This window comes from Manacus vitellinus, unplaced genomic scaffold, assembly GCF_001715985.3.
Source record: "Manacus vitellinus isolate BGI_N305 unplaced genomic scaffold, ASM171598v3 scaffold_21_pilon, whole genome shotgun sequence".
Lineage (NCBI taxonomy): Eukaryota > Metazoa > Chordata > Aves > Passeriformes > Pipridae > Manacus > Manacus vitellinus.
In genome coordinates this window covers 6,477,645-6,502,800 of record NW_021939546.1, presented here as the reverse complement: position 1 = coordinate 6,502,800, position 25,156 = coordinate 6,477,645, and the positions used below count along the sequence as shown (strand labels likewise).

The 25,156-nt window shown below is 38.7% G+C and overlaps 1 protein-coding gene across 1 annotated transcript in view; it reads left to right on the top strand.

Annotated features, from left to right (window-relative positions):
* The window catches only part of LOC103758915 (hook microtubule tethering protein 1), a 170,650-nt gene extending 150,528 nt beyond the window's left edge, over positions 1 to 20,122 (top strand). The window contains exons 17-37 of the mRNA XM_018072118.3: positions 3,624 to 3,709; positions 4,952 to 5,024; positions 5,256 to 5,306; positions 5,802 to 5,934; positions 6,593 to 6,660; positions 7,898 to 7,960; positions 8,656 to 8,739; positions 11,337 to 11,503; positions 12,095 to 12,235; positions 13,380 to 13,581; positions 14,400 to 14,510; positions 14,795 to 14,882; positions 14,966 to 15,026; positions 15,461 to 15,601; positions 16,124 to 16,211; positions 16,665 to 16,699; positions 17,275 to 17,357; positions 17,772 to 17,872; positions 18,221 to 18,322; positions 19,018 to 19,086; positions 19,290 to 20,122. Coding sequence (XP_017927607.2) covers positions 3,624 to 3,709; positions 4,952 to 5,024; positions 5,256 to 5,306; positions 5,802 to 5,934; positions 6,593 to 6,660; positions 7,898 to 7,960; positions 8,656 to 8,739; positions 11,337 to 11,503; positions 12,095 to 12,235; positions 13,380 to 13,581; positions 14,400 to 14,510; positions 14,795 to 14,882; positions 14,966 to 15,026; positions 15,461 to 15,601; positions 16,124 to 16,211; positions 16,665 to 16,699; positions 17,275 to 17,357; positions 17,772 to 17,872; positions 18,221 to 18,322; positions 19,018 to 19,086; positions 19,290 to 19,448 — 2,106 coding nt within the window. The 3' untranslated portion in view covers positions 19,449 to 20,122. The remainder of the gene's footprint in view (positions 1 to 3,623; positions 3,710 to 4,951; positions 5,025 to 5,255; positions 5,307 to 5,801; positions 5,935 to 6,592; positions 6,661 to 7,897; positions 7,961 to 8,655; positions 8,740 to 11,336; positions 11,504 to 12,094; positions 12,236 to 13,379; positions 13,582 to 14,399; positions 14,511 to 14,794; positions 14,883 to 14,965; positions 15,027 to 15,460; positions 15,602 to 16,123; positions 16,212 to 16,664; positions 16,700 to 17,274; positions 17,358 to 17,771; positions 17,873 to 18,220; positions 18,323 to 19,017; positions 19,087 to 19,289) is intronic.
* The last annotated feature ends 5,034 nt before the right edge of the window (positions 20,123 to 25,156 follow it).

Genomic DNA, 25,156 nt, shown 5'->3' with positions numbered 1-25,156 from the left:
AATTGGCGGGCGCAGAAACCTCAGAGCGTTTCACAGCAGCTGGTTAAAGCGTGTATTAGTCAGGCACACCACACCTGGGTGTGGGGTGTTACCTGGGCCAGAAGCACCGGTTTGGAATTGTGGAATCGTTCAGGTGGGAAAAGGCTTTTAAGGTCATCGAGGACAACCGTGTTTGTTAAACTCATCAATCGCTGCTTCCTCTTTATCTTTCTTTCCAGGCTCCTTCCGTGACCTTGTCTGTAAATCTGGTCTTGCAAGTGCAGTGTTTTTGGTGAGAGTGAGCTCTGCTAAATAGAACTGCTGTGTGACAGCTTGGCAGGGGAGGCCACAGTTACCTGTGTGGAGGGTTTCTCTAGAAATAGCAGGTGTTTTGCCTCTGTGAGGTGTAAATCATGGAAGAAGGGAGTGTTTTGGAAGCATCGTGGAAATCTAGGAATGAAACTGGCAAAAGTGGTAGCTACTAGGGTAGGTAGTGTTCTTAATTTCTGCATGGCAGCACAGAAGTTTTGAAGAGTTAAAGTTGGTAATAAATCACTGAAAAACAATTTCCTTCTTTTTCTCCGTTAATTTTCCTTTTAGTGACGTTCCAAGGTTTTGTTGGTCTGTAGAATTTTGGTTGTCTTATGCTTACCTCTATGGACCTGGGTTAATCTTTCTGTTTTGTGCTCTTTAACTTTGTGTTTTCCTCTCAGTAGTCACGTAAGAATAATTCCATCATGATTCAGTTGCAGAAGAAATCACTGCATTCCTGAACTCTTTCTTAAAATCCTTAAGTCAGCAGTGCTGAACTCCTTTATAATTTTTATAATTCCTGCTTAAAATATTTTAAGCCTAATTCTCATTTCTAGTATCTTCACAGTGTATAGCTGTAATTACATCCTGAATCTTAAAGGGAATGTAAATCTGGCCTTAAGATGAGCTTTGTGTCAATGTAAAGGAACATCTAGCCCTGTGTTCAGGTTTTCTGTACAACCCTCAGCAGAGGCATTGTCAGCATGTTCTTAGATTTAACACCCTATTTCTCAGACCTAGTTTACAACTTTATAGAAACTGATTGTTAACACTCTAAGATGTGTTTCAAACATCCTTCACAAGTTGAACTTCAGTGTGAATAATAGGGAAAAATGTGGTGTGGGGGTGAGAATGAAATGCTGGAGAGAAAAGAGTTCTTTAGCTCTGTGGTTCTAAAGGTTTCTCAGTTTGCTTACTCATTAACGTAGCAAGCACATGCTTCTGATTTTCTCTGTTCCACTACCAGAGTGTGTATTTTTTCTATTTTTGTTTTACCAAATTCTGTATTAGAAAACATACATTATCCTGAGAAGAAAGAGAATTTGAATAAAAACATTTTGTGTTGGTTTTGCAGCCCAGGTGTCATTGAATTATGAAGTTCTGAGGATGTTGCAGAAAAAACAAAATGCAGTTGAACTGAGTTTTGGGGGAAATGGAGGGAAAAGATTAACAGCAGTAGGTGTAGTGATGGCACTGGCATTGTTGGTGATGTTAACTCTGTCCAGTGGCTGAGTTTATTCTATCGATATTCTGGGGTTAAGAACGGGAATGTTTATTACTACTCTAAAATCTATTTGATTGCTCTGTAATCCCCAGTGTGTAAAATCTGGGTATGAAATGGAGAAATTCAACCTCACATTGTCCAGGTGACATTGAGGGCACACCTTCCCGAGGTGGAGAAGGATGATTTCCTCTGGGCACTGTGAACACTCATGTTTTCATCTGCAGTTGTTTGGTGGTGGAGCTACAAAATTAATTTTTCAGCTGTTTATTGTGAGCATAATATCTGTGTGCCTGAGAGAAAAACACTTGCTTCTCCTGTAGTAGCAGGGTGCATTTGGGCTGGAACTCACAAAATGGTTTTCAGTGTGAGTAGCATGTCCTTGAAGCTATATTTAGTAAAACTAAAAAAATAGAGCACTGCTACAGCCCTGAAGTCTGTGGCTGGTTCTGCCAACCCCCTTCCCATGCCTGCTGCTTTCATGGGGTTTGCTAAACACTAAAAATCCATTTTGAGGAAATGATTGGGCTGGCATGAGGTTTGGAGAACCCGTAATTAATACTTCTACTCTCATATTATTTCTAGGCCCTTATGTGACTTTTAAATATAGAGATAAACAGACTGTCAGTCCTGCTTTATAATTAATTTTAATTAGCTGTTTCTATTCTGGGAGATTCTGCATAAAGCAGTGTCACCTATCATGGGGTTTTCTAAGGCTTTGCTTACCAGGCCCAGGTGAAATGGTAGTACCTGTGCTTAGCAATTCCCTTGGTTTGCAGCGAGGTGTATCCACATGGCAGCATCCCAGTCCTGTGCTGTGAATTCTGTGGGTTCTGGGAAGCTCAGCCTTTGACTTGTAGTCGTGCCTGTGTTGGTGTGGAGGCTGCTGGAGTAACAGAAGCCAGGGCTGTCAGTCACAGCAGCTTTGGGTTGTGGTGTTCCACTTAATCTTTTATGTAACCTGCAAGGGATTACTGACTTCTCACTTCCCGTAATACAAGATTTTAAACTGCTTTTTCAATCGAAAAACAAATGGAAAAACAGTAAAAACAAATCCTTGCTCTGCATATTTTTCTCTTGGCTTGATTTGGCTGTTTTTGAAGCAAGCAAATATTCAGAGTTGTGGTCACTCTTTGTAAACACAGACTGGACAAAAACTGCCTCAGATTCTCACACTGGAAACTGTTTTTCCGTCACTGTGGTCCAAGTAGCTCCATTTCCCAAACACAAGGTCATTCACCAGTGTGTTCTGAAGAAGCTTGTGTTTCACAGAACATTTGGGAAAGCCCTCTTGCAGATGAAAGGTAATTTAGGACGCTGACTTCTTAAACCTCCTACATTTATGATTTCTGCAATGGACAGAGATTATAAGGACCTGTACTTGCTCCAATTCCATTTCATATACACATCTTTTAGTAGCACTAACAGCAAACTTTCTATTTTGTTCATAGTGGTGAAGAAGGCTCTTATTTTCCTGTGATGAACTGACATGTGTATGGAAATGGCTCTCTCACCTAGAATAGTTAGTTCTGAGGTGATTGATTGTGGAGGAATAAAATATTGCAACTCTAAATATACATCTAATTCTGTCATAATGTTAGATATAAGCTTGGGGATAGCTTAAAAAAACCCCAAAATATCTAAAATGGAGAAACATTTTTAACACTGAGGTAATCCCATCCTACTTCTATTACTAAGTTCTTGTTGTAAAAGACTGGAATTTTTTTTCTCTGCAAATTTCACACCTTATTCTGATACCATTTTTTATTTAGGTAATTATGGCCAGAACTAAGCACTGCAACATAATTGGAGGGATGGATAAATACAACTGTAGTTTCCCAAGTTATCATTCCATAATTTGATTTACAATAGAAGGTCTGGCATGAAAAAGCAAAGTGTGGGTGGTTGTACTAACTTTTTAATCTACTAGTCATAACAGTCACAAGTACTGAGATAATTGGGTTGGCTTAAAACCTGCATATTCAAAAAGGATTTTAGCTGCCTCAAGTGAAAAGACATCTTTAACTTAAAGAGGAAAAGGAAAGTGGTAACTAATTTCCTGTCCTTTTGTCTGCTGAATGAGAAACACAGTGTTTTTTCCCTGTTTTAGCTGCAGACCTTCAACACTGCTGCACCTTGCAGAGATGTTCAGGACCTGACTAATGGGGTTGCCATGGCACAAGTGCTTCACCAGATGTAAGTTGATTCTCCAGTTTGAAGAAGAGGTATTTAATTCCTTGAGGTTTTTGTGTCTGACATACGTAGTTGCTTTTAAAGTGGGCAGAAACTCGGAGTGGGCAGTTTATAGAAGAAGATAGAATATGCCTGCGTATTGCTGTTTTGGTGATGATGTAACAGTTGAATAATAACATGATGGAGAAGGTGATAAAAAAAAATATATAAATATATATATATATATTTGTTTATACTGCAGCATAAAGGATAACTAGGCAAGAATGACATGATCTTTTTCACTTTTCCCATCAACACTTGTTGTTGGGATAAGATAATTAAAGAGAAGTCTGCATTACCATCTCCTGCTCAAATTGTAATTTTGGTTATTAAGAAATTACTTAAACACCACCACAAACCCCCACCCCCGTAAGAAAACCCCTCCTGAACTCAGAAGCCCTCGTGTCTGCTTGTGAAGATTTAAAACGTGCTGTGTAAGGACAGAAATCATATTTTTCCTGAAACATGGCAAAAATTGATATAGGATTTGCTGAGGATTGCTTCCCACGTGTTTGGGGTACTGGATTGCCACAGGCTCTGGGCAGACCTCTGCACAGCCAAGTTGGTTCATGTGCAAGTTGGGATAATAATTGTCCTTTATTAGGTGCTTTGATACCACTGAATAAACAGTACGTTGTAAAAGTTAATATGTTGTTAAATATGTTGTGATTGTACTGCTTGGCAGCTTGGTGTGTATAAACACCTCCCACAACAACTCATCTTTATTTATGCTGGCAAAGTGAAAAGGCTTCTGCCCAGGAGAGCCAAACACACAAAAAATACAAAATGCCAGTAGTTCAAACTGTTTTTTTAATAAGTGCCTTTGACAAATTGTGGTGAATGCTGGAAAGTCCAACCTGCAGGAATAGATACCAAACTCGATATCAGCACTAGTCAAAAAGGGATGTTTCTTTGCATGATTCCGATCGCTTTGTCAGGTATAAAAATTCAGCATGGCAAAGATCTACACATCCTTGTGTTCCAGCTCTTCCCAGCTCAAGCACACATGGAAATTGTCCCAGCCCTGGAAGGTGTCTTAATGCAGCCAGCAGGATGGGAATTTCCTGGGACATAAGTTTACCTTGCAATCTCCAGAAATTCATGCCTCATTAGACACTGTAGTTCAACACCTGGTGATTTAATGCTGGGAATTTGCTGTCTTATTTAAGTCTGTGCTTATTGATTAATCATTTAATTTTGTTTCAGAGACGTTGCTTGGTTTGATGCCTCTTGGCTAAATCGCATTAAAGATGATGTTGGTGACAACTGGAGAATAAAGGTATTTAAAACTGAAGACAGTGAAATTTATGAAGTCCTGACATCTAGCAGTCCAAAACTTACAGAATTAAGATCAGGCTTTCAAGCATGTTTTAAATGAACTTGAACTGTCTGTTGGTAGTTTTAAGTACCTTCCAGCATTGTTGCATGGGGATTTTCTGTTGGGATATTTCATCAAAATCAAAAATTTTAATTAAAGCTTGTAACTTTGTCTTTCATGCACAACAATTAGTCCAGTAATCTGAAGAAGATACTGCAAGGAATTATGGACTACTACCATGAGGTATGGATTATTGCCCTCCTTCACCTGGCTATTTTTTTTTTTGTTGGCAAGTGAATTTATCTTAAGGACTTCTTTGGCAGAAAGTGTATGTTGATTATCTGCTAAGTGGGAGGTCTGAGGGAATATAAAATTAATTTGAGCAGATGTATTTTAAATAAGACTCTTGGAGTATAATCTGGAAGCCGTGTCTCTGCCCAGGTAAATGTCATAAGGACTGAGCTGCAGAATCCTGTTGACTTTAGTCTGTGCATTCATGTTTACTCTTGTCTAGAGAAGCTTTAATCCTTTTGTACACAACAGAACAGACTCAGCAACCCCAGTCTAGGTTTTATGATATTCACTTGGAAGCTGAAAGCCAAGGTACAAATCCTCCTGGATCATTTTCTCTGCATGGCTCACCGAGTCCAGATTTTTTGCGTGATACCAGATTTTCATGTTGTACAAAAGTGGGAGTCTGCTTTATCTCTTAGTTATTTTTTTTCCATTTTTTTTCAGTTCTTGGGTCAGCAGATTTCAGAAGAGCTTATTCCAGATTTAAACCAGATATCTGAGAACTCAGATCCCACTGAACTGGGCAGGCTTCTGCAGCTTATTTTAGGTTGTGCAGTCAACTGTGAGAGGAAACAAGGTAGGCACTACCTTAACCTGTTCAACAATCACCAGACTTTGACAAGTGATTGTTAAGGTATAAGAGGCATAGAAACTTTTTTCTTACGTGTCAGAAAGTCTCTATTTTTAATATGTTACATTCCTATTCTGAAACTGGAGTTCACTTAAAGGAAAATCTGTGGGAAACTTCTTTGGATAAAACTCAAAACTTTGTTCAAGTAGGTTTTAAAAAACAATCTAAAGCATTTGAGGATTATTTGTACTTATTAAAATAAGACCTAAAATTTACTATTCAAATGCAAATCTAACAAATTAAATTAAAAACTTACATTGGGAACTGTCTCTTGTTTGTCTGCAGAGTCTCAAAATTGAATTGGCTGTTTTCTCTCCCTATACCAGAGCTAATGCTCCATGCTCTGATGGCATTGCTCCTTACTCTGTTATGCAGAATATTAATTTGTGCAGTTCAGAGTTTATAATCTCTTGTGTTTATACCATATTACTGGATAATAATGTTGTTGGTTAACAGTAGTCCTCTGTACAAAAAGACCACTACCTGTTCTGAAGGAGCTTTATAGATAATAGTTTCTTCTGGATCTTTCTGCAAACACTTTATCACATTACTCAAGCTGTTAAGATGAACGTGGTCATGAGTCACTGCAAATTGTTTTTCACAGAACACATACAAAATATCATGACCCTTGAAGAGTCTGTTCAGCATGTTGTCATGACAGCCATTCAAGAGGTGGGTAACAGTTCACAGCCTAATGCTGTCAGTTGAGAAGTCCAAATATCTATTTGTTATCTTTGACCTTTGCTTGAATGAAAGAACTTACAGGGAAGACTGTAAGTACTTTCCTAAATTATTTGGGAGGTTCAGGACCAAGAGGCTCCAGATTCCAACCAAAGGGTTTTGATTTTAGTCTCCTGTGCCCCAACATACAACAAATGCTTAAGATTTTTCATTCCACACAAGAAATGTATATAGTTGCCAACCACTGATTATACTGGAGTCAGGTTCTGAAATGTCCCAGTGTTATAGTCTTGGTCCCAGAATTAACCTGATTGTGTCTGTGAGGCTGCATTGTTATGGAAGGACCATTCCAGCCTCTGATTTACAAGCTTGCAGCTGCATCTCTTCCATTCTTGTCATGGTGTGCTCCTCCTCCTGTTTTAATTTGGTTTTGGTTGGATCATCTTGGAGATCCAGCTCATGGCTTAGCTCTGCAGTCACCAAGCTACATTTGTAAGCTTAAGGACTGAAGCAGAGTGTGGAGAAAGGTGTGGAGAAACTAAATACTGACTTTGAAGAAAAGGTGGTGTGTAACTGCAACCTCATCAAGGTGTGAGTGGAGTTGGTAATAGGCTTTGAAACTCAGATTTAAATTGACTGGATAGTCTTTAGAGGTGCAGGGGTCCTATTGGTAGAAAGAAATCCATAAACCTCTTGGTTGTTGTCTTCTGATTAATTAAAATTTCTGAAGAAGGTCTAGAAATAATACAGTAATTCCTGAGTGAAAAGTAAAGCCCTGTAATTGTTGACAGATACACTGTGTACCTCTTTGTACTGGAGATCAGTGAGAGCAGTGTTAATGTTCCCATTGTTTGCTTAGTGGCAATTAACGGAGTACAAAGAAGTGTGATGACTGTTAATTTAATTGACTGAAATCCTGTCCTCTGGTTCACTCCATTTTAACTTCAACAGATCACAGATTCATCCAATAAGATATTACTGCTAACTTTATTTTTGTTTTTTTGAGGGGGGGGGAAGGGAGGGAGAGGTAAAAAATGTAGTCTTACTCTAGATTTGTTTAAATCCTTTACCAGTCATGAGGTGGGTTTTATTATTACTATTAATCTATTTTGACATACTGAAGGAATGCAGTGATATAGTGGAAAACACAATTGGTACTCTGTAGGCAGTGAATTTACAGGTATTTAACCTCTAACTTAACCTTTTTTCCTGTGGCCTCTTCTTGTAGCTCATGAGCAAGGAAGTAACGAGTCCTTCCACCTGTGATGCATCAAGTGAAGTGGAACAGCAGGTAGCTGCCTAATATTTGTCGCTGTTGTAGATCAAGCCTGAACAATAAGCTGGTTTCTTGCCATGCTTTAAGTGAAGTAATGTTGTTTTTCAGTGCTAATTAAGTAAAAAGTTATCTGCTGTTCTATAGCTTCTTAAAAAAAAAAAAAAAATCAGTGCCTGCTACGTCATCTTACTGGATGGGGTAAAACTGGTCAGTGCAAGAAGAGGTGAGGGTACATCAAGGCTCAGCCATGCCAGGCTGAACACTTCAGGTTATTGTTAAGGGGTCATGGAAAGTCTTGATAACACTACAAGTTACACATAAAATGAAACTTGTCTTTACAAGTAGCTGCTCATAAAGGAGCATCAGTATTTCTATTCTAAGATGAAGGGCAGGCATTTCTTTAACAGGCGGGGATTTTGAAATGGTGATCACATGAATGCTCCTGTATTTCGTTTTGTTATGCCTTTAGCCCAGGTTGCTGTGTTTGCTGTTTTTCAGTAATTTACTTGTTACATGTGGCAGTCATTTAGAAGACAAGTGAAACGAGCAGGGATCCTGATGTAACAGTGTATATATAGGTTTCTGTGTCAGTGTGTGCACCTGACATACTTCTTAAACAGTTCATATAAGCAGTTAAGTTGTTTTGTAAGCTGCAACTGTGAGCACTTTGGATATGGGCCACAGTGATTGACTGTCTTATTTTTTGAAAGCTTAAAAGAGCCTTGGAGGATCTTCAGGAAGCGTTAGCAGAAAAAGAAGAGTTGGCACAAAGATGTCAAGAGCTTGATTTGCAGGTAAGAAACAGCAAGTTGCTTACTTCTTTAATATGTAGTGGTGCTGCTATTAAGATGCAGAAGTGAAGGGCAAAGTGAATTTTGCATTATTTAAATTTCTGTGAGAATTCTTGTGGGGGAAAAGCAATCATTCTGTACTCCAAAATGCAGTTATTGGGGAATGTTTTCCAATGGAAGTGTAAGCTGAGGTCCTGTGCCAGCTGTTACCTCAGATGGTCTTTGATCTCTTACCTTTGTTTACCTTTAGTAGCAGGTAGTGTTAAAACAATGTTCTCGTGGTTGTAAAAATTGCCCTTCTCATTTTTAATCACTGTTTCCTCTAGTCTTTTGTACTGTGTCCAAAAAATCCGGTTCATGTAATAACCAGTCATTAGATTTAATCACAGGAAAATGATGCTGTTTGAATAGGAGTTGATGAATGACTAAATTTGAAATTTATCTAAAATTTGTTAACTTTTTGTCATGCACAAGTGTAGCATGGAGGATACTTTTGGATAAAATAATGGAAACTAATAGATCCTTGCTGACATTTTCAAACAACACTAATAATAGACCTATTTTTGTTTTTAATGGATATAGCAGTTAATCAAGTCACTCTTGAGAAAAAGTAGAGAGGATTTTGTGACAATAAAGAGAAATTTGCATTTCAATCAACTTTTTAAAGGAAAAAAAGAATTCATTTGATACTCTTAAGTGTGATTCCTCTTTTATGGCACAATAATCTGAGAATAGAAAGAGTTTTATCTGGCAAGGCACTTCATCTCAAATTTGGCTCTGCACAAAGAGAACATTTGGATTGCATCTTCTTAGAGGAGCCAAAGGGCTGTACTGGCTGTGTGAGCATCTGAAAGTGAACACCCACAAAAGCAGAGGCCAGCTTTACGTTTCTTACAGGCAGTGACAACTGAAAAAGTTGAATACTTGTATATGAAGTAGCTCAGAGCTAGTTGCCATGCCCAGGAAGCTATTGTTATAATGGAATTGGTATTTAATTTTCTTTTTTCTTGAGGCAGCAGTAAGGCTTCCTAGTGAGAACAGAATCTGCAGAAGTCCCAGGCTTTCACCTGTCTCCCACAAACTTGTCTTTCCAGATTTCTCTATTAATTAATCATAAGTTATGCAAAGCCAGTTGCTCATAACATAGTATGGGACAGGTGAAAGGTGTTTAAGGGAAAGGTACTGCTGAGTATAAACAGAGGAGTTAATGTCACCACACTCTGTAATACTGTGATGTGTGTTTAAAATATCTCTTTATAATCTGTGTTGACTTTGACACCACTTCTGTTATGCTGAAATAATAAAAAACTATCAGAAAGGAACAGAGAAAAGATGTAAAACTTGCTCTGAGTTGTGTCATAGTTTGATTTTAAGGTTTTTTTAAGTCTGAGATGGGAGATGTCTTTAATGTTATTCTTGAAGTCTGAATGTTGTACATGCTTAAGGAGTGGCTGAACCTTGAACAGGAAGTGTTTTGCTGAGCAAGGCTCAGATACGCTCTCTACTCACAGATGTTTGTGTGAATGCAAATAGTAAATTACATCTGGTATTGTAAAAAAGGAGTGAACCCAGAAAACCAGCACCTAATGAAGCGGTAGATTAACTACTGTTTGATTTTTATATCTGTTTGACTGATAGACTTTAAAATTATGATCACAAACAAATTGTTTCTTAATATTGCATACTCTAGGTTGTATCTATTTTATAATATCATGATATGTTTTTTTAATTTTATTTATTTGAAGCCGTAATATTGACTGACACTTCTCATTTAAACTAATTCTTAATAAATTCACTTGTAAGGTCTCAGTCTTCCTTGATATTTTCCAAGAGTATAAGAAAGGTAGGTTTACTTTCTGATTCAGGAAAACATAACCCAAAAAGCATATTGTCCCTGTTTAAATGCCAGTTGACTAACACATGCTACGTGCTCTTGTGTTTGACAGGACGTTAAAATTAACACAACAGCTTTCACTAGAAAAACTTTAAAGGTTCTATCCTCCTAATCCTTCCCCATTTTATGGCTGTTAATATACTTCCAGTGAAGTGTTGTATCCTCATTTGCTTAGCTGTGAGCACCCAGTATCTGACTGTTGCCCAGTGCATGCTCTCTCTGAAGCTGGCCAGGTTTTCTTTTGCGTGTGTGCTTGCGGCGCCTGAAACCGCTTCCGAACGCGCAGCCATTCACTGCTGAGCACGGCAGTCCCTGGGTGTGCTGGCCATGCCATCCTGCTGCTTATTGTCCAGTACAAGCAAGATGGAGAGTAACCTTTGCACCAGTTTTGGAGTTTTTTGTACGGCGTCCGTGGTGTTTTTAATGAAAGTTCCAGTTCCTCTCCATATCACTTTGTGTGCCTTTACTGTGGTTTCAGTTACAAAAAATTGTCTTTTTTCTTTTTTTTTTAGAAGGACTTTTCCTTTAGTGCTTCATAACTGTCATACACTAAAGCATCTGTATGCTCAAGTGTGCTCTGTAAAACTACATTCTAAAATTTCTAAGTGCTCAACCTTTTTCATAAACTAATTTGGTGACATCCTGCTGCCTTGCTTGAGTTCTTTGGACAGGTCTTACAGTGTTGATGCTGTTTTATCTGTACTAGGTAGCTGCCCTCCAGGATGAAAAAAACAGCTTGATGTCAGAAAATGAGATTATGAATGACAGACTAGAGCAATTAGACGACTCTCTTGATGATCCAAATACTGTGGTGGCAAAAAAGTATTTTAATGCACAGTTGCAGCTGGAGCAATTGCAAGAAGAAAACTTCAGGTATTAAATTATTTCCTTCAAAAATCCCTCACTTGTCTAATATATCCTGAGAATTTCTGATACTCTTTTGGGATTTTCCATCTCAATTTCTATTGCATTAAAAGCTTTCTAGTGCTGTATAAGCATATTTTAAAGATAGTCCTTATATTTAAAAAGACACTGTTACTTGTAAAAGATATTACTTTGGTCATATACTTTGGTATAGCCCTCTGATACTTCAGAAAAGGGGAGGGAGGACAGAAAATGAGTGCTGAAGTGATTGGTGTGTAAACAAAACAAACCCCAACCCACCTAACACCATCATATCTCTTTACTGTACTCTTTTCTTTCACATATTAGTCTTTCTCTCTGTGGTACATAGTGGGGGAAAAATCACTTTTCATGTGATCCCTTGATACTGGTGTGGCAGATTTGTAGTGAACAATCCATTATGATTTAACAGGTAGACAGTAAAAAGTTCTGTGTTTGCAATACCATTTTTCTGGTGACTTAACAGTTTTCCTTTGTCTTATTTTTAGTAATTCTAGCACTAAATGAGAACTGTATAATAACAAAATGGTCCTAACAGAGTTCCTGGTTTTGATCTGGTAGGCTTGAAGCTGCAAAAGATGATTATCGTGTCCATTGTGAAGATCTAGAAAAACAACTGATTGAACTGCAGCATAGAAACAATGAACTGACCTCTCTGGCAGAAGAATCTAGAGCCCTGAAAGATGAAAATGATATTCTTAGGTATGTAGTAGGGGGAGCTCCACACACACACACACACATTAGGAGGATTTAATGACTAAATCCAAGGCTTTATATTTAACAAGATTTTTTGGAGGTGTTACTTCTGCAGATCTTACCTGGATGAGGTGTTTGACAAAGCAGAGATGAAGTGGAAGCTTTCAGGCAAACCTCTGTTGTTTGACAAGAATAACACATAGAATTAATTAAAGCAGAATTAATGACTGCAGAACTTATACTTCTTCATGTGGGATGGAAAGTTGAAGTTCTAAAGTAGAAAAGCATATATACAGCTAGACACAATTTTGCTGTCAGCATTCTAGGCCAGATTTAGGTTAGGGAGATCATTAACAAAATGAAGATGAAATACAAAGTAACCTCTATGAGAATTTAAGGTAACATTCCAGCTTGTGTAAACTGTATAAAATACCAGACCACCCAAGAACTCACACTGTGAAAGCAGGTCTGCTATTCATAAAATATTATCAATAAAACATAAAAAGAAAATTGGTTTCAGGGGCTTAACTTACAGTGATTCTTAAGTAACATCTGAAACAAATGTTAACTATAGATTTTTTTCCATAATTTTCTTGTACCAGTTTTTAATGATATGAGAATGCAGATATTAAACACAAATATTAAAATTAATTTGAAATTTATGATTCCAGTATTTTCTTACTGTGTGGATTTTTGTTAGTGATAAGCTGATAATTCTTGGTCATATCTGCTAATGACCATTCTCATAGTGCAATTATGTTCTCATTATGTATAATCCCACCATGAGAACACCTGTGTGGTTTTCCTTCCCAGGTACCAGCAGTTTGAGAAGACTATCTAGCACAGGATGTGGTGCATTTACATTGCACCCCACAGAATTCCCCAGGGGTATTTGACACACTAACCCTTGCTCATACTTCTTGCATACAACTGTCAGTCTTACTCCCACTTAAACCCTGTGCTGATTTCAATTTTTATGAGCAAGTTTATGTTCATTATACATTTAAAAATAAAGCAGTAAGATGTAAGTGCCGCTAAGCGTGTTGCATCTCTCTTTGAAAATAGCTTGATGCTTATGACAGCAGAATTGGGCTTTTGTAAGCTTTTGAAGAAACATGCTCTCTGTTCTAATTCCTGTTCATACTTTAAGGGCTACTGCAGACAAGGCAAGTAAGCTGGAATCAACTGTGGAAGTGTATCGGAAGAAGCTGCAGGATCTGAACGACTTCCGCAGACAGGTCAAGTCGCTGCAGGAGACCAACATGATGTACATGCACAACACAGTCAGCCTGGAGGATGAGCTGAAGAAAGCCAACGCAGCACGAGCCCAGCTGGAGACCTACAAACGACAGGTGAAGCCACACTTATACTGGAAATATTAATTTTTCCTCAGGTACTTGGGTACAGCTTAATGTAACAGCCCATGGGCTTAACCTGTGTCATCCCCTTAGGATTTCTTATTTATGAAAACTTTTATACGCTGCCTGTTTGTAAAACTGGGAAGCTTAACTGGTTGCTCTCTCAACTGATGTGAGAGTCCGTGGTTTGCAAACTTTTCTTTTTTACTGTCTTCTGGGAGAAGTTGTTCAGCTATTACTGAGGTCACTTGTAAGGAATCACAGAATCAGAGAATGGTTTGGGTTGGAAGGGGCCTTCAAGATCATCTTGTTCCAACCCCCTGCCATAGGCAGGGACGCTTTCCACTAGACCAAGTTGCTCCAAACCCCATCCAACCTGACCTTGAACGTTTCCAGGGATAGGGCAACCACAGCTTCCCTGGGCAACCCTCACAGGAAAGGACCTCACCACCCTCACAGGAAAGAATTTCATATATCTAACCTAAATTTTCTCTCTTTACAATCTGAACCCATCCCCCTTGTCCTGTCACTACATGCTTGTATTCTTATATTTCTTCATGGAAATGTATTTTAAACTGTAGTTTTATTTTAATTTCAGTAGTAATTAAAAGAGAGAGTTAAATATAAAAAACCCCCAAACCAACCAACTAACAAAAAAAACCCCAAAGCACACAGGCTCCTGTCCCATCTCCCCTCTCCTAAGCTTGAGGGACCAGCTGTTTTATTTTGGCTGAACTGGACAGGAGTGACTGTTTTAATATAGCTTTTAGAAGTAGCATCTTGCAATATGGATACACTGTTTTTCTGGAAAGGTCCAAGAGCTTCATAACAAACTGTCTGAAGAATCCAAAAGAGCTGATAAGCTGGCATTTGAAATGAAGAGACTTGAAGAAAAACATGAGGCTTTAATCAAAGAAAAAGAGGTAAGTCTCTCTAAGGGAGTTTATTTGAGCACCTAATGTCTCTCTTAAATGCTCTGCTGGAGAAAAATCTTCCTGGAATTAGTATCTTCATAAAAATTGTGCGTGTGTGTGTGTGTGTATACACATATAATAAAGAATCATAGAATCATCCAGGTTGGAAAAGACCTCCAAGATCATCAAGTCCAACCTGAAAAGTGCATGTGTCAGTACTCGTTCTGCTTCTTGTTATTTGCTCTTAAAATGGAGCAGTTTGACTTAACTCCACCTCAAATCTGTCTTGTTAGAGACTGATAGTGCAGTGTGATGCATTAAAAGAAACAAATGAAGAGCTCCGGTGTTCACAGATGCAGCAGGATCACCTGAGTCAAACAGGTATTGCTGTACCTTCAGAGGCTTTTTTATTTGTATTAGAGATTTCTTTGAGTGTGTTAATTAAACTTCCCATGTGATTTCAGGTGGCTCTCGTGTTAAAAGCCATGAGAATCTTGCTGCTGAAATTCTGCCAGTGGAATACAGGTGAGACCAAAAGGTAGAGGTTGTTTTGGGATGTTCATGGGTGGGGCTTGACGCTGTCTCCAGGAAGGATCATGACTCTGTATCCCAATTCCTGCTTTGCCTCCATGATGCTTATTCAGACCACCATGTAGCCGTTAATTATTATTTTCCTATACTACAATTAATTTTTCTTAAAAGCATATCAGATTGCTGTAAATAAATCTGGATTTGGAGTGACAACTTAAAACTTTGTTCATATCTCTTACAATTTGCAAACATCACAATATTTTAAGTTACCTTTTAATAAAAAATTGCAGTGTTACCCCAATTATATCATTAAGCAGAATTTGATTTACTCACACTTTAAGGCTGGGAGAGCGAACAGGAATATTACTTCTTCCTCTTCGTCACCTTCTTAATTAACAGGGACTTTTTTTGGGGTTTTTTTGATTCAGAGAAATGTTTATTCGGCTGCAGCATGAAAATAAGATGCTCCTGTTGAAACAGGAAGGGTCAGAAAATGAGCGTATTGCAGAGCTCCAGGAACAGCTGGAGCAGAAGCACCGGACAGTGAACGAACTGGAAACTGAGAAAAGGTGAAACTACATCTTAAAACACAGCAAAAAGTGATTTCTGGAATTTGAGAGTGGCCTTGTGGCCTGTATCTGTAGTGTAGCACCGTGTAGGAAGCCAAGTACCTTTTCTTTCACCAGTGTAACCATAAATGAGATGTTGCTTTTAGGACACTTTTCTTAGTTCTGAGTGATTCTTGAAAGTAGACCAAGAATGGATATAAACTCTATTTCTAGAACTTCAAACTGCTAGACCATGGGATATGGTCTGAATTTCTCTATCAGTTAATGCTGAAAGAAGTTCATTAGGATATGAGAGTTTTTGGTAGTTAAGGTTTCTCAAAACTTAAAACGATTCATTATAAAATGTTGATTAAAGCTCCATGTGCTTGTTTCAGCAGAAGTTCAAGTCAAACTAAAAATCAGTTTCTTTGTGGCTTAAGTCTTCCTGGATCTACCTCTGAAAAACTGTTATCCAGACATGAAGCAGAAAAATTTGTCTATGATCTATACAGATGACCAATAACTGTCTTTTCTTCCTAAAAGGCTGAATGAAGAGCGTATTGGGGGATTACAGCAGCAGATTGAAGATCTGCAAAAGACTTTGCAGGAGCAGGGATCTAAGACTGAAGGAGTAAGTAGAAGTTCAGGCTTCTTGACCTTGAACACATACCAGTTTTAAGTCCTTCAGCGTAACATCAAGTCCTTTGTTTAGATGTGCAGCTTATTTTTCAGTGTGTCTGAAAAACACACCACACCAACTGTATTTCAATTGAAAAGCTCATGTTTTATGTGATTCCTTTCCTCCACCTTCTTTAAGGAACTGTAACTCTTCTACCTTCTACATTTAGTTTTATCAGTCAATAGTGGTATAACGAGAGGAAGAGCTTTAAAGAAAAGGATTTGGAATTGATTTCTGTGCAATGCAAAAAAATATGAATGTAGTTACAAAAATGCAGTTTCCTTGGTATTTATTTGCTTTGACTTACTTGTGCTAAGTATTCTTGGCTGATTTGTAAGAGCACTTTAATGTTGCTTAGAATGAAACACTGAAATATAACTGAATTTTAACTCTTCCCTTTCATAGTCCAGCAACCTGAAGCAGAAGTTGGCAGCACACATGTAAGTAAGGCACATGCATCCACAACAGCTTATTTATGCTAAATACAGCACAGAAACTGCTTAAATCTTTGCAGGGATGTCTTGTCTTTCTAAGCCACTGATTTGGGAATCCTGCATAAAGTGAGTAAAGTATTGGTGTTCTGGTTTTGTCCACTCTGATCATGATGATCTGGTAATACTAGTACCACTTAACTGTCTTCACCACCACCAGCTTTTTAAGTGTTCTGATTCTACAACAGACTGCTAAAAGCATCACTGTTACTGGGCTCAAAACATATTCCATTCTTCTGGAATACTTCCATCCTCTCAGCAGATGTACTTCCTGCTAAGGAGCTGCTGGAGGGGTTTCATTGTTCATTTTTTCCTAGTTTTAGGTAAATGGGACTCAATTCAGGAGTCACAACTTTTATGGTTCTTCAAAAACACATACTGATATTTCTGTTTAAACTCAGAAGAATTGCCAGAGCTTAAAATAGTTATTTAAGCACTTCTGCCATCAAGTTTCAGCTTCCAGCTGTTAAAACTGCAAGGAATTATTTGTGAGCTTAAGCCTTAGTCCAGCCTTTCATTCATAGGGAAAAGTTGAACGAAGTTCATGATGAGTTACAGAAGAAAGAGGCTGATCTTGCAGAGCTCCAGCCTGATGACAGTCAGAACCGTAAGTTGTTTTGTGTGGGATTTTTGGGCTTTTGGCTTTCTTTTTTTTTTTTAATAAGTTAAGTGTCTTCTGAAATGATTCCCATAGCCAGTAGACTATGGGATACTTGTCTGGATAGGGGTTTCTGCTACAGCTTAGCTTTAAACGTGAAATGGGATGTATGGAGGGAATTTTTTTTGTACCCACTGGTGGGCAGGGAGAGGATCCTGGGGGTTTAGTTTTGTTGCACAGCACTCTGCCAAATGGGAATTCAGGGTCAGGTGGGACAACTGAGACAAAAATCATAACTTAGAGAACTCTGTAGTAGCCAGAAGGTTTATTTTGAGAGTGTTGAAATGAAGGGAACTCAGAAGCTTTGAAAGTACCACATCCGTTTTTATTTTGTATGTCTTTGTTGGTAATTTCTGTAAATAGCCCAGAAGATTGGAGAGCTGGAAGCAGCTTTACGAAAAAAAGATGAGGATATGAAAGCAATGGAAGAAAGATATAAAATGTACCTTGAGAAAGCAAGAAATGTAAGTGGCTTATTTCTGAACATACACATTCCTCCCTCATAAACTGTTAAACAGATTGATTTGAATGTGTGTGTCCCCACCTCCCAATTAAAAATGGCATTCTTAATCAAATTGCTCAACTGCAGTCAGTTAAGTGTATGAGAGAATGGGGTTTATACTAAACATGAGGTACATTAATAATTCCTGTGTACCCTTTGGTCTCTGTTAACAGTGTAACAGCCTAATTTTCATCATAATTCCCTGAGCAGTGCCCAGACTGTTTCCATATTCCTTCTCTGAGCAGATGAGGTGCAGAGCTGTTGAGAATCAAACCTGACTTGTTATGCTCTTGTTTTTTGCCTTATCCAGGTGATAAAAACCTTAGACCCCAAGCTAAATCCAGCATCAGCAGAAATTATGTTGCTCAGAAAACAGATACTGGAGAAAGACAAGAAAATTGAAGCACTAGAGGTAAAAATTTTACATATATTTAATAACAACTTGTAATGTGTTCTGTCCTGATATTAGACAGTCAAGATACTGTTTCCTAATGATTCAGTAATGATTCAGGATTTCAGCTCGGCTGAAATTCTGAAAGGATTGTTGACAGTAGTCCAAATATCAAAAAAAATGGAGAAATTCATTTAGTTTTACAGCAATATTGATGGGTCTAGTTAAATAGTTACCTGGACAAATACAGAATTTCTCAACACAGATGAGTAGGCTGATAGGTCTGACTATATATGTGCTGTGGCCTCAGATTGCTTTTATGCAAGATGTTCTAAGTATATTATATAATAGCAATTCGGTAACACAATAAGAATAGTCAGCTGCTGGAAGTACATTCTTGTCTTTTCAGCTGGAAAGATTACTGAATTTTTTATAGACTTTCTGATACACCCCACACAAACCCTCAGAGTATATTTCTAAGTTGTTTCTGTGTTTCTAACTGCAACTTTTATGAAGTTTAGCCTCTTTGAAGTAATCTGGTAATTTATCTCTCAGTCTTTAATGGAAGTATCTTTATTTATACTTCTAAGCTTTCCAGTTACTTTGCATATTGAAGCATTTCTGCTGCCTCTGTTTCACTCTATGGGCTGCCATAAGTTTATGCAGATAAAATTTGTGTTTTAATTGAGCTTATCTTCCCTCTTGTCTCCTTGTAGAATGAATACAAACTGGCTAAGCTACGTGATTATGAGGAAAAGCTAATTGTAACTGCGTGGTATAACAAGGTGGGTCAAAAATTCATTTGTTGGTGTATCAGAAAAACATATTTTGCTAAATGCGACAGTTACATTTTAGTTAATCTAAGAAATCCAGTAAAAGAATTTCTGTGTGTGTACTAAATAAGGATGAGCTTTGTGTATGAAAGATGGCAGGGCTTTTTTCTTCCGTTTTTTGCTATTATTTAAGTTGTTGTTTAACTGTTTTGCAGAGCCTGACTCTGCAGAAGCTGGGTATGGAAGCAAGGCTGGTTGGCAGCAGTGGTGCCTGCAAAGATGGGCCTGGACGCTCCTTCCTGGCTCAGCAACGTCATGTCACCACCAGCAGGAGGAATCTCACTGTTAAAGTACCGGGGGCAACATCTGATTAAACCACAAGGACCATGAGGAAAACTTACCTGCTAAAGTGTCCTTAAATGTTTTATAGCTTCCACTTTACTTGAGGAAAGGGGAGGTTAGAACTGGGCAGCTGCAAATTCAACATCAGAACTATCAAGGAGTGATTGATTTGATCAGTGGTGTGTGTGGAAGGTAGCACGTAGTTTTCCAAGTAGATTTGATAACTGCAGTACCTATTTACAAGCACAACGTAAAAGATTTATATTTGCCTTCAGATTATATTGTAAATATGAAATTTGGCACTATATATTTAAAACTTTATTTAATGGGTTTGGGCTAGAAAGTTGACTTTTATAATGGGAAGATGTTATGCAAAAACTTACTTCAGGAAACTGGCAATATTGGGCATTTTTGCTGGGCTCTTCTAAAAATAGATTTAAAAGATTGGTACCATGTTTTAAAATAATACAGGTTTTTTTAGAATAGAAAGTACAGTTTTAAATGCAAGAAAATACTTGCATTTATAGAAAAAGAAAATAAAGGTATAGTACCAGTACAGAAGACAGGATTTGTTTCGTAAGAAGCAGAATTACTCAGTTTAGGAAAAAAAAAAGCTTAACTTTGTGCATATACACACTAAAGAAAACCTGTCTTTAAAATGCTGAATTCACTTAAGCCAAAAAAGCTTGTCTTTTCCTGTGTAAGAGAAAGCTATAATAATAATTCAAAAGTCTGGGCTGTATTTTAAAGTCTGGCATATTCATATGCTGCATTTATTTGCAGAAGGGGAATTAGGTGGGAAGGAGCCCCATTTATTTCAACCTATTTATACAACCCTGTGCATGGAAATTAATTTTTCTTTTTTAAATGTAGTTTTCACTTCAGTTATTCTCAACTGAGTACTAGGCAGAGAAATGAAAGATGGCTTTGACAGTTGTTGGCAGTGAGAGAAGTGCATAAACTATAATAGTGTGATAGAAGACGAAAAAGGGATTGATATCTGAAATTTGTGTGCAGGAAGTTGCTGTCTTTCACAGAATTTGTCACTTTATTTTCCAAATGTCTTATTTTTGTTTTGAATTGTATTTTTAGGAAACCTGTCAATGTCTGTTCTTCTTTGCAGACTGTCTAGAACAAATCCATTATGCCAATAGTTAAATGAAATAAAATTGCAGCAGCCTGTAAAATAAAATGAATACACTTAAACTAAGTATTTGAGGATGGTCTACTAGAGCACCATCTAATACAAAACTCAACCACATTTGTGAATGAAAACACACCTGTCTCACCATATTTGATTTGAGAGCAGAATTCAGCTTTGCAGAATTTAAGTCTTGAATTATGAAATTTGGGTAGTCTTTCATTTTACATGCCTCTCGCTATGGCTTTTGTCATTTGATTTCTTCCTTCCCCAACATCTTAAATTCTTTATTGGGCATTGCATGCAATGCCAGGGAAAAGGCAAGTATTAATTTCTAATACTTAAGGTTGCTTCTTAGTTGTGGTGGTTGTTTTACAGTGCTGTACATTTAGACATTCAACAGATTTCCTCCTTCAAAAAGCACTGTTTAAAAGCCAGTCTCATGCTACATATGTTGTGAGAGCAGAGAACGTGCCAGACAAGTGGCTGTTGGAGAGTTTTGTCTGTCTGGTGCTGTTCTTTGGGACTCTATGCTTGGACTACCTCTTGGGTTTTGAGGTCTTTTATTGCTGCAGTGATATTAGTGGAGTTTGTGTTTTTAAGATACAGTTGCTTGTTCACTCTGCTGGTAGTGTGGGAGATGGTGGTGAGCAGTGGAGCAGGAGATTCAGTCTTAGCAAGATGCTTACATTCCTAAAGCCTGGTCTGTGGTGTGGTGTAGTGAAATGTGAAGCTGTCACTGATGGTGTTGAGTGGGTCTCTTAACCCTCGTTCTTTGCAGCATGGAAATTTTCATGGACGTCCCTCAAATACTCATCTAGTTTGTAGGCTTGATGCATTTGTTGTACTTCTCACAGTAGTAGAACTGTGTCAGTCAGTGTCTGTCAGGTGCTGAATAGTGACAAACTTGGAGCAAATGTCTTTGACTTGCACTTCTCAAAACTGCAGACCCTGGGACCAAAAATAAGCAAGAACCTCCTTATCATTTAATTGGAAGTTTGTCTTCTAACTAGTGATGGAAGGATTTCAATCCCAAACTACAGGCAGGGATCAGCCTTTTTCAGGGCACACTTGTCCCCATAGTCTCGTTGGGGTTGCCAAAAATTAATCAGGTTTTCAGATATTGAATAAAATGTTGCTTATTTGGGACTTTTCCAAACTGTTAGAAGTTAAGCCTGTGAATATAACTTAAGGGTTTCTTTGGGATTGAGAACCTGTTTAAGAGCAGCTGTTCTACAACTGGTAAAACTTGGGTTATGTCCTATGAATGAGGAACTGATCTTTAGAAATAAATATTGGATTATAAGCCATGGTGGTGTGTTCACTTCAGCTCCTCTGGCTGTGCAGGAAGGATCATTAGATAAGTATAATTTTAATGTCTGCTTCATTCATGTCAAACAAAAAAGCTACTAATGCCTTTGCTGTTTTACAGCCGAGTTGTATCCAACATGTAGCAGCAGAGCTCTGTCAATACGTGTCCTTTTATGCACCACTGCTGAGGCAGGACAAAGAAAGAGGCATCTGTCTCTGCTGCAAGATGAATTCATAGCATCCCATCAGCACAGTTAGGAACACATCCAAATATGAGGTGAAATCACTGAATACTGGTGAAGTTAAACAGGATTATTAGTAATTTAGCCAGTTTCCAGTAAAACGGGTAATACAGATCCAAAGAAACAACAAATATGTTCTGATTGACATATCATTTGTTAATTATTTTTTATATAAGATTACTATGGAAGAGAAGTTTTATAGCAATAATACAAATTCTGGACTAGTGAGTTCTTTTACTCAAGATGGGTCAGGCAGCAGTTTTGAGAAGATTCTTTTGCAACAACTTTATTATAGTGGATTAAGAAACATTCACTGAAAATAAATTTTCACCTGATTTTTTGGTTCATTAAAAATATATATATATGGGTATTTTATTTTATATGATATACACTTACTTGGAAATAAGTAATATAAGCAATACTGATGTTCTATTTAGGTAGCCATAAATAGATTAGAAATTAGAAAATAAAAACAATTGTTTAAGAGTTGGTAATGTCTAGTACAGTAATTTTCTTACATGTTTCTTTTTTTCCTTCCCCTAATGCTAGACGTAAAGTTTTCGGTGTATCGGTGTCTACATCTTCTGTTTAAAACAAATGTAAACACTGTGTTGCATAGAACTTGAAAATTGCACTAATTTTTAAACTTTTGGTTTTATTTTTTTCTTTGGAAAGAGTTCTTTTATATTCACATAAAGATTTTTAAAATTAATTCTTTGTTGTCTTTATTCAAAGAAATGCATTTAATGGTCCCTAGTTGATGTAAGCATCTGTATTTCTGGGCAACATGTGACCTGGATCAGCATGTTGGTAACACTTACACCATCTAAATGTCATGTGCCAGGATGTGTAACGTGTATAATGAGGGTATGGATGTAATGAGTTGTGCTACCTTTCCCTCCTCTTCTCAGTTCTTTCCTGCTCATATTTCTGCTCCCACCCAAAGCTGGTTCCCTCTGCTCAGCCTGCAGTCAGTCATCTCAGAGCTGGGCAAGGGACTTGGGGAAGTGAAAAGCCTAAACCCTACTACAGATAAACTGTCAGGTGACTTCAGGAATTGCTTACAGCTACTGAAGGAGGGGAGGGTATCTGCCTGTTGTCAGCCCCACCTGAGAGGACACAGAACAGGTACCTCTCTAAATCACTGTTTGCTGTTATTTGGAACAGAAAGCTGACTGCCCTCTGCAGCCTGCTTTGCAGGTGATTTAAGTGCTCCACTGTTAGTCTCACTGTAAGCTTTCTTGTTCCCTGAGCTCCAACCCAGAAGTGATGCTGGGGAAGATCAGGCAGCCTTCAGCCCTGCAGAGGGAAGACCTGAGGATGAGAACCTGTGATGCCTCAGTGTGGAACGGCCTTTGCACTGGCAGAAATCCTGGTGAGCATGAGGTGAACAACCACGTACAGAAGAACTGTTTTTTTCTGCTTTCTGAGACTAGATGTAAAGGCAATTTCAGACACTGAAGAAAAAAATGTGCAGGTGTGTGTCTGAGGGAGAAAGGAAGAGAGGAGGCACTCAGCTGTGCAGGAAGCCTGAGCTGAGCTGTGCAGGAAGCCTGAGCTGAGCTGTGCTCAGCCCTGACCCTGTTTACTTATGCCTTTTCTGGTAACTCCTGAAGAGCCAAGCACTGCAGTGGGAGGTTTGTATGTTTGTGAGAGTGGGGCCCTGGAGAAGAGGTGCAGGAATAAAGCCCAGAGTGCAAAGACAAGGAGTTGAGGTAACCGTGTGTGGGAGAGGGTTTTGGTGGAGGGGGCAAAATAAGAAGCCTGTGAGATGTGTTTTTCTCTCAAAGTACAACAGAGGCCTGGGGAGGAGGGGGAAGAAGCTTTTGGATATAGCAGCAGCTTGGGAAAGGAAATGGGAATCTGAGCCAAGCATTAGGGAAACAAAAGTACCACAAAACAGTCAAATGACACCTGCAAACTGGGAGTGCTTTGAAAGTAATGCTGCACACAGCAGACACTTGTCACTGCTCCCCCTTTCCCAGTTCCCAGTCAATTCCAGGCACGCAGCCTACTTCCAGCCTTCCCCTTCTGCTTCTCCCAAGAAAGGAAAAGAAAGGATGTAAGGTCTAGAAAGTCAAATAGACTGTCTCGTTTCTGCTGTCAAGGAAAGGTGTGGGAGCCCTGTGGCAGCAGCAGGTGGGAGGGCAGCTGGCACAGGGAGAGGAGGTGTTGAGAGCTGGGGTTGGGAATGACCAGGTTCTCACTAGAATTGGGATGAGACAAGTCTCCTGCACTATATAAATGGATTGGTTTGGGTCCCACTATGTGTTATCGTCTCCCCCTTATGGATCTGCAAAACAGCTTTGAGTGCCAGAAACAGCATCTTACTCCAACCTCTTGCTTTCACCTGGCACAGAACCTCCCCACCAAGCCCTGTGCTTGACGGAGCCTTGCCAGAAGCTGTGTTCACTTGGGAGAAATTTGCTTCCTCTAGGAATACGTGAACAGTACTTCAGGGAAAATTGAAAATTAAGAGGAAAAGATTGCTTTCTCCCCATTTCCTCAGCAGGTGAGCAGGAACTGGAGTGTGTGTTACTGGTGCTGTGCTGCTTTCCTGCCAGGCAGCCCCGGTCCCGCTCCCAGGAGCTGCAGCTTCTCATGCCTAGAGGCCTCACCCAGTGAATGCTTTTATGGTGTTAACCATCAGTTGTGAATCTTGGGACTGTTTCACCTTGCATGTGATTGTTTAAAATAGTAATTTATTGCTGGTGTTTTCCAAGGGACCCTCTTTCTCATTAGAATCTTGACTGCATCATGTGCTGCTGGAGCTCACCCCTCTGCCCCTGGACACACCAGCCACTCAGTGATGCTGGGCAGGTAAATGGGGATGATTTTGAATATCCTAGTTCTAGTTTACGTGTTCTGTCAGGGTCATTTATTTCCATCAGTTCATCAGAACTGGCTTTGCTGTTACAGTGCTATTCTCCTGCAATGCTGCAGCAATGTGGGTGGTCCAAAGGCTACAGCCAGTGCTGGACATGGCCTGTGTTGGTCTTTACTTTGCAGAATACTTCATGCCAAAAATGTTTTGGTAAACATTTAT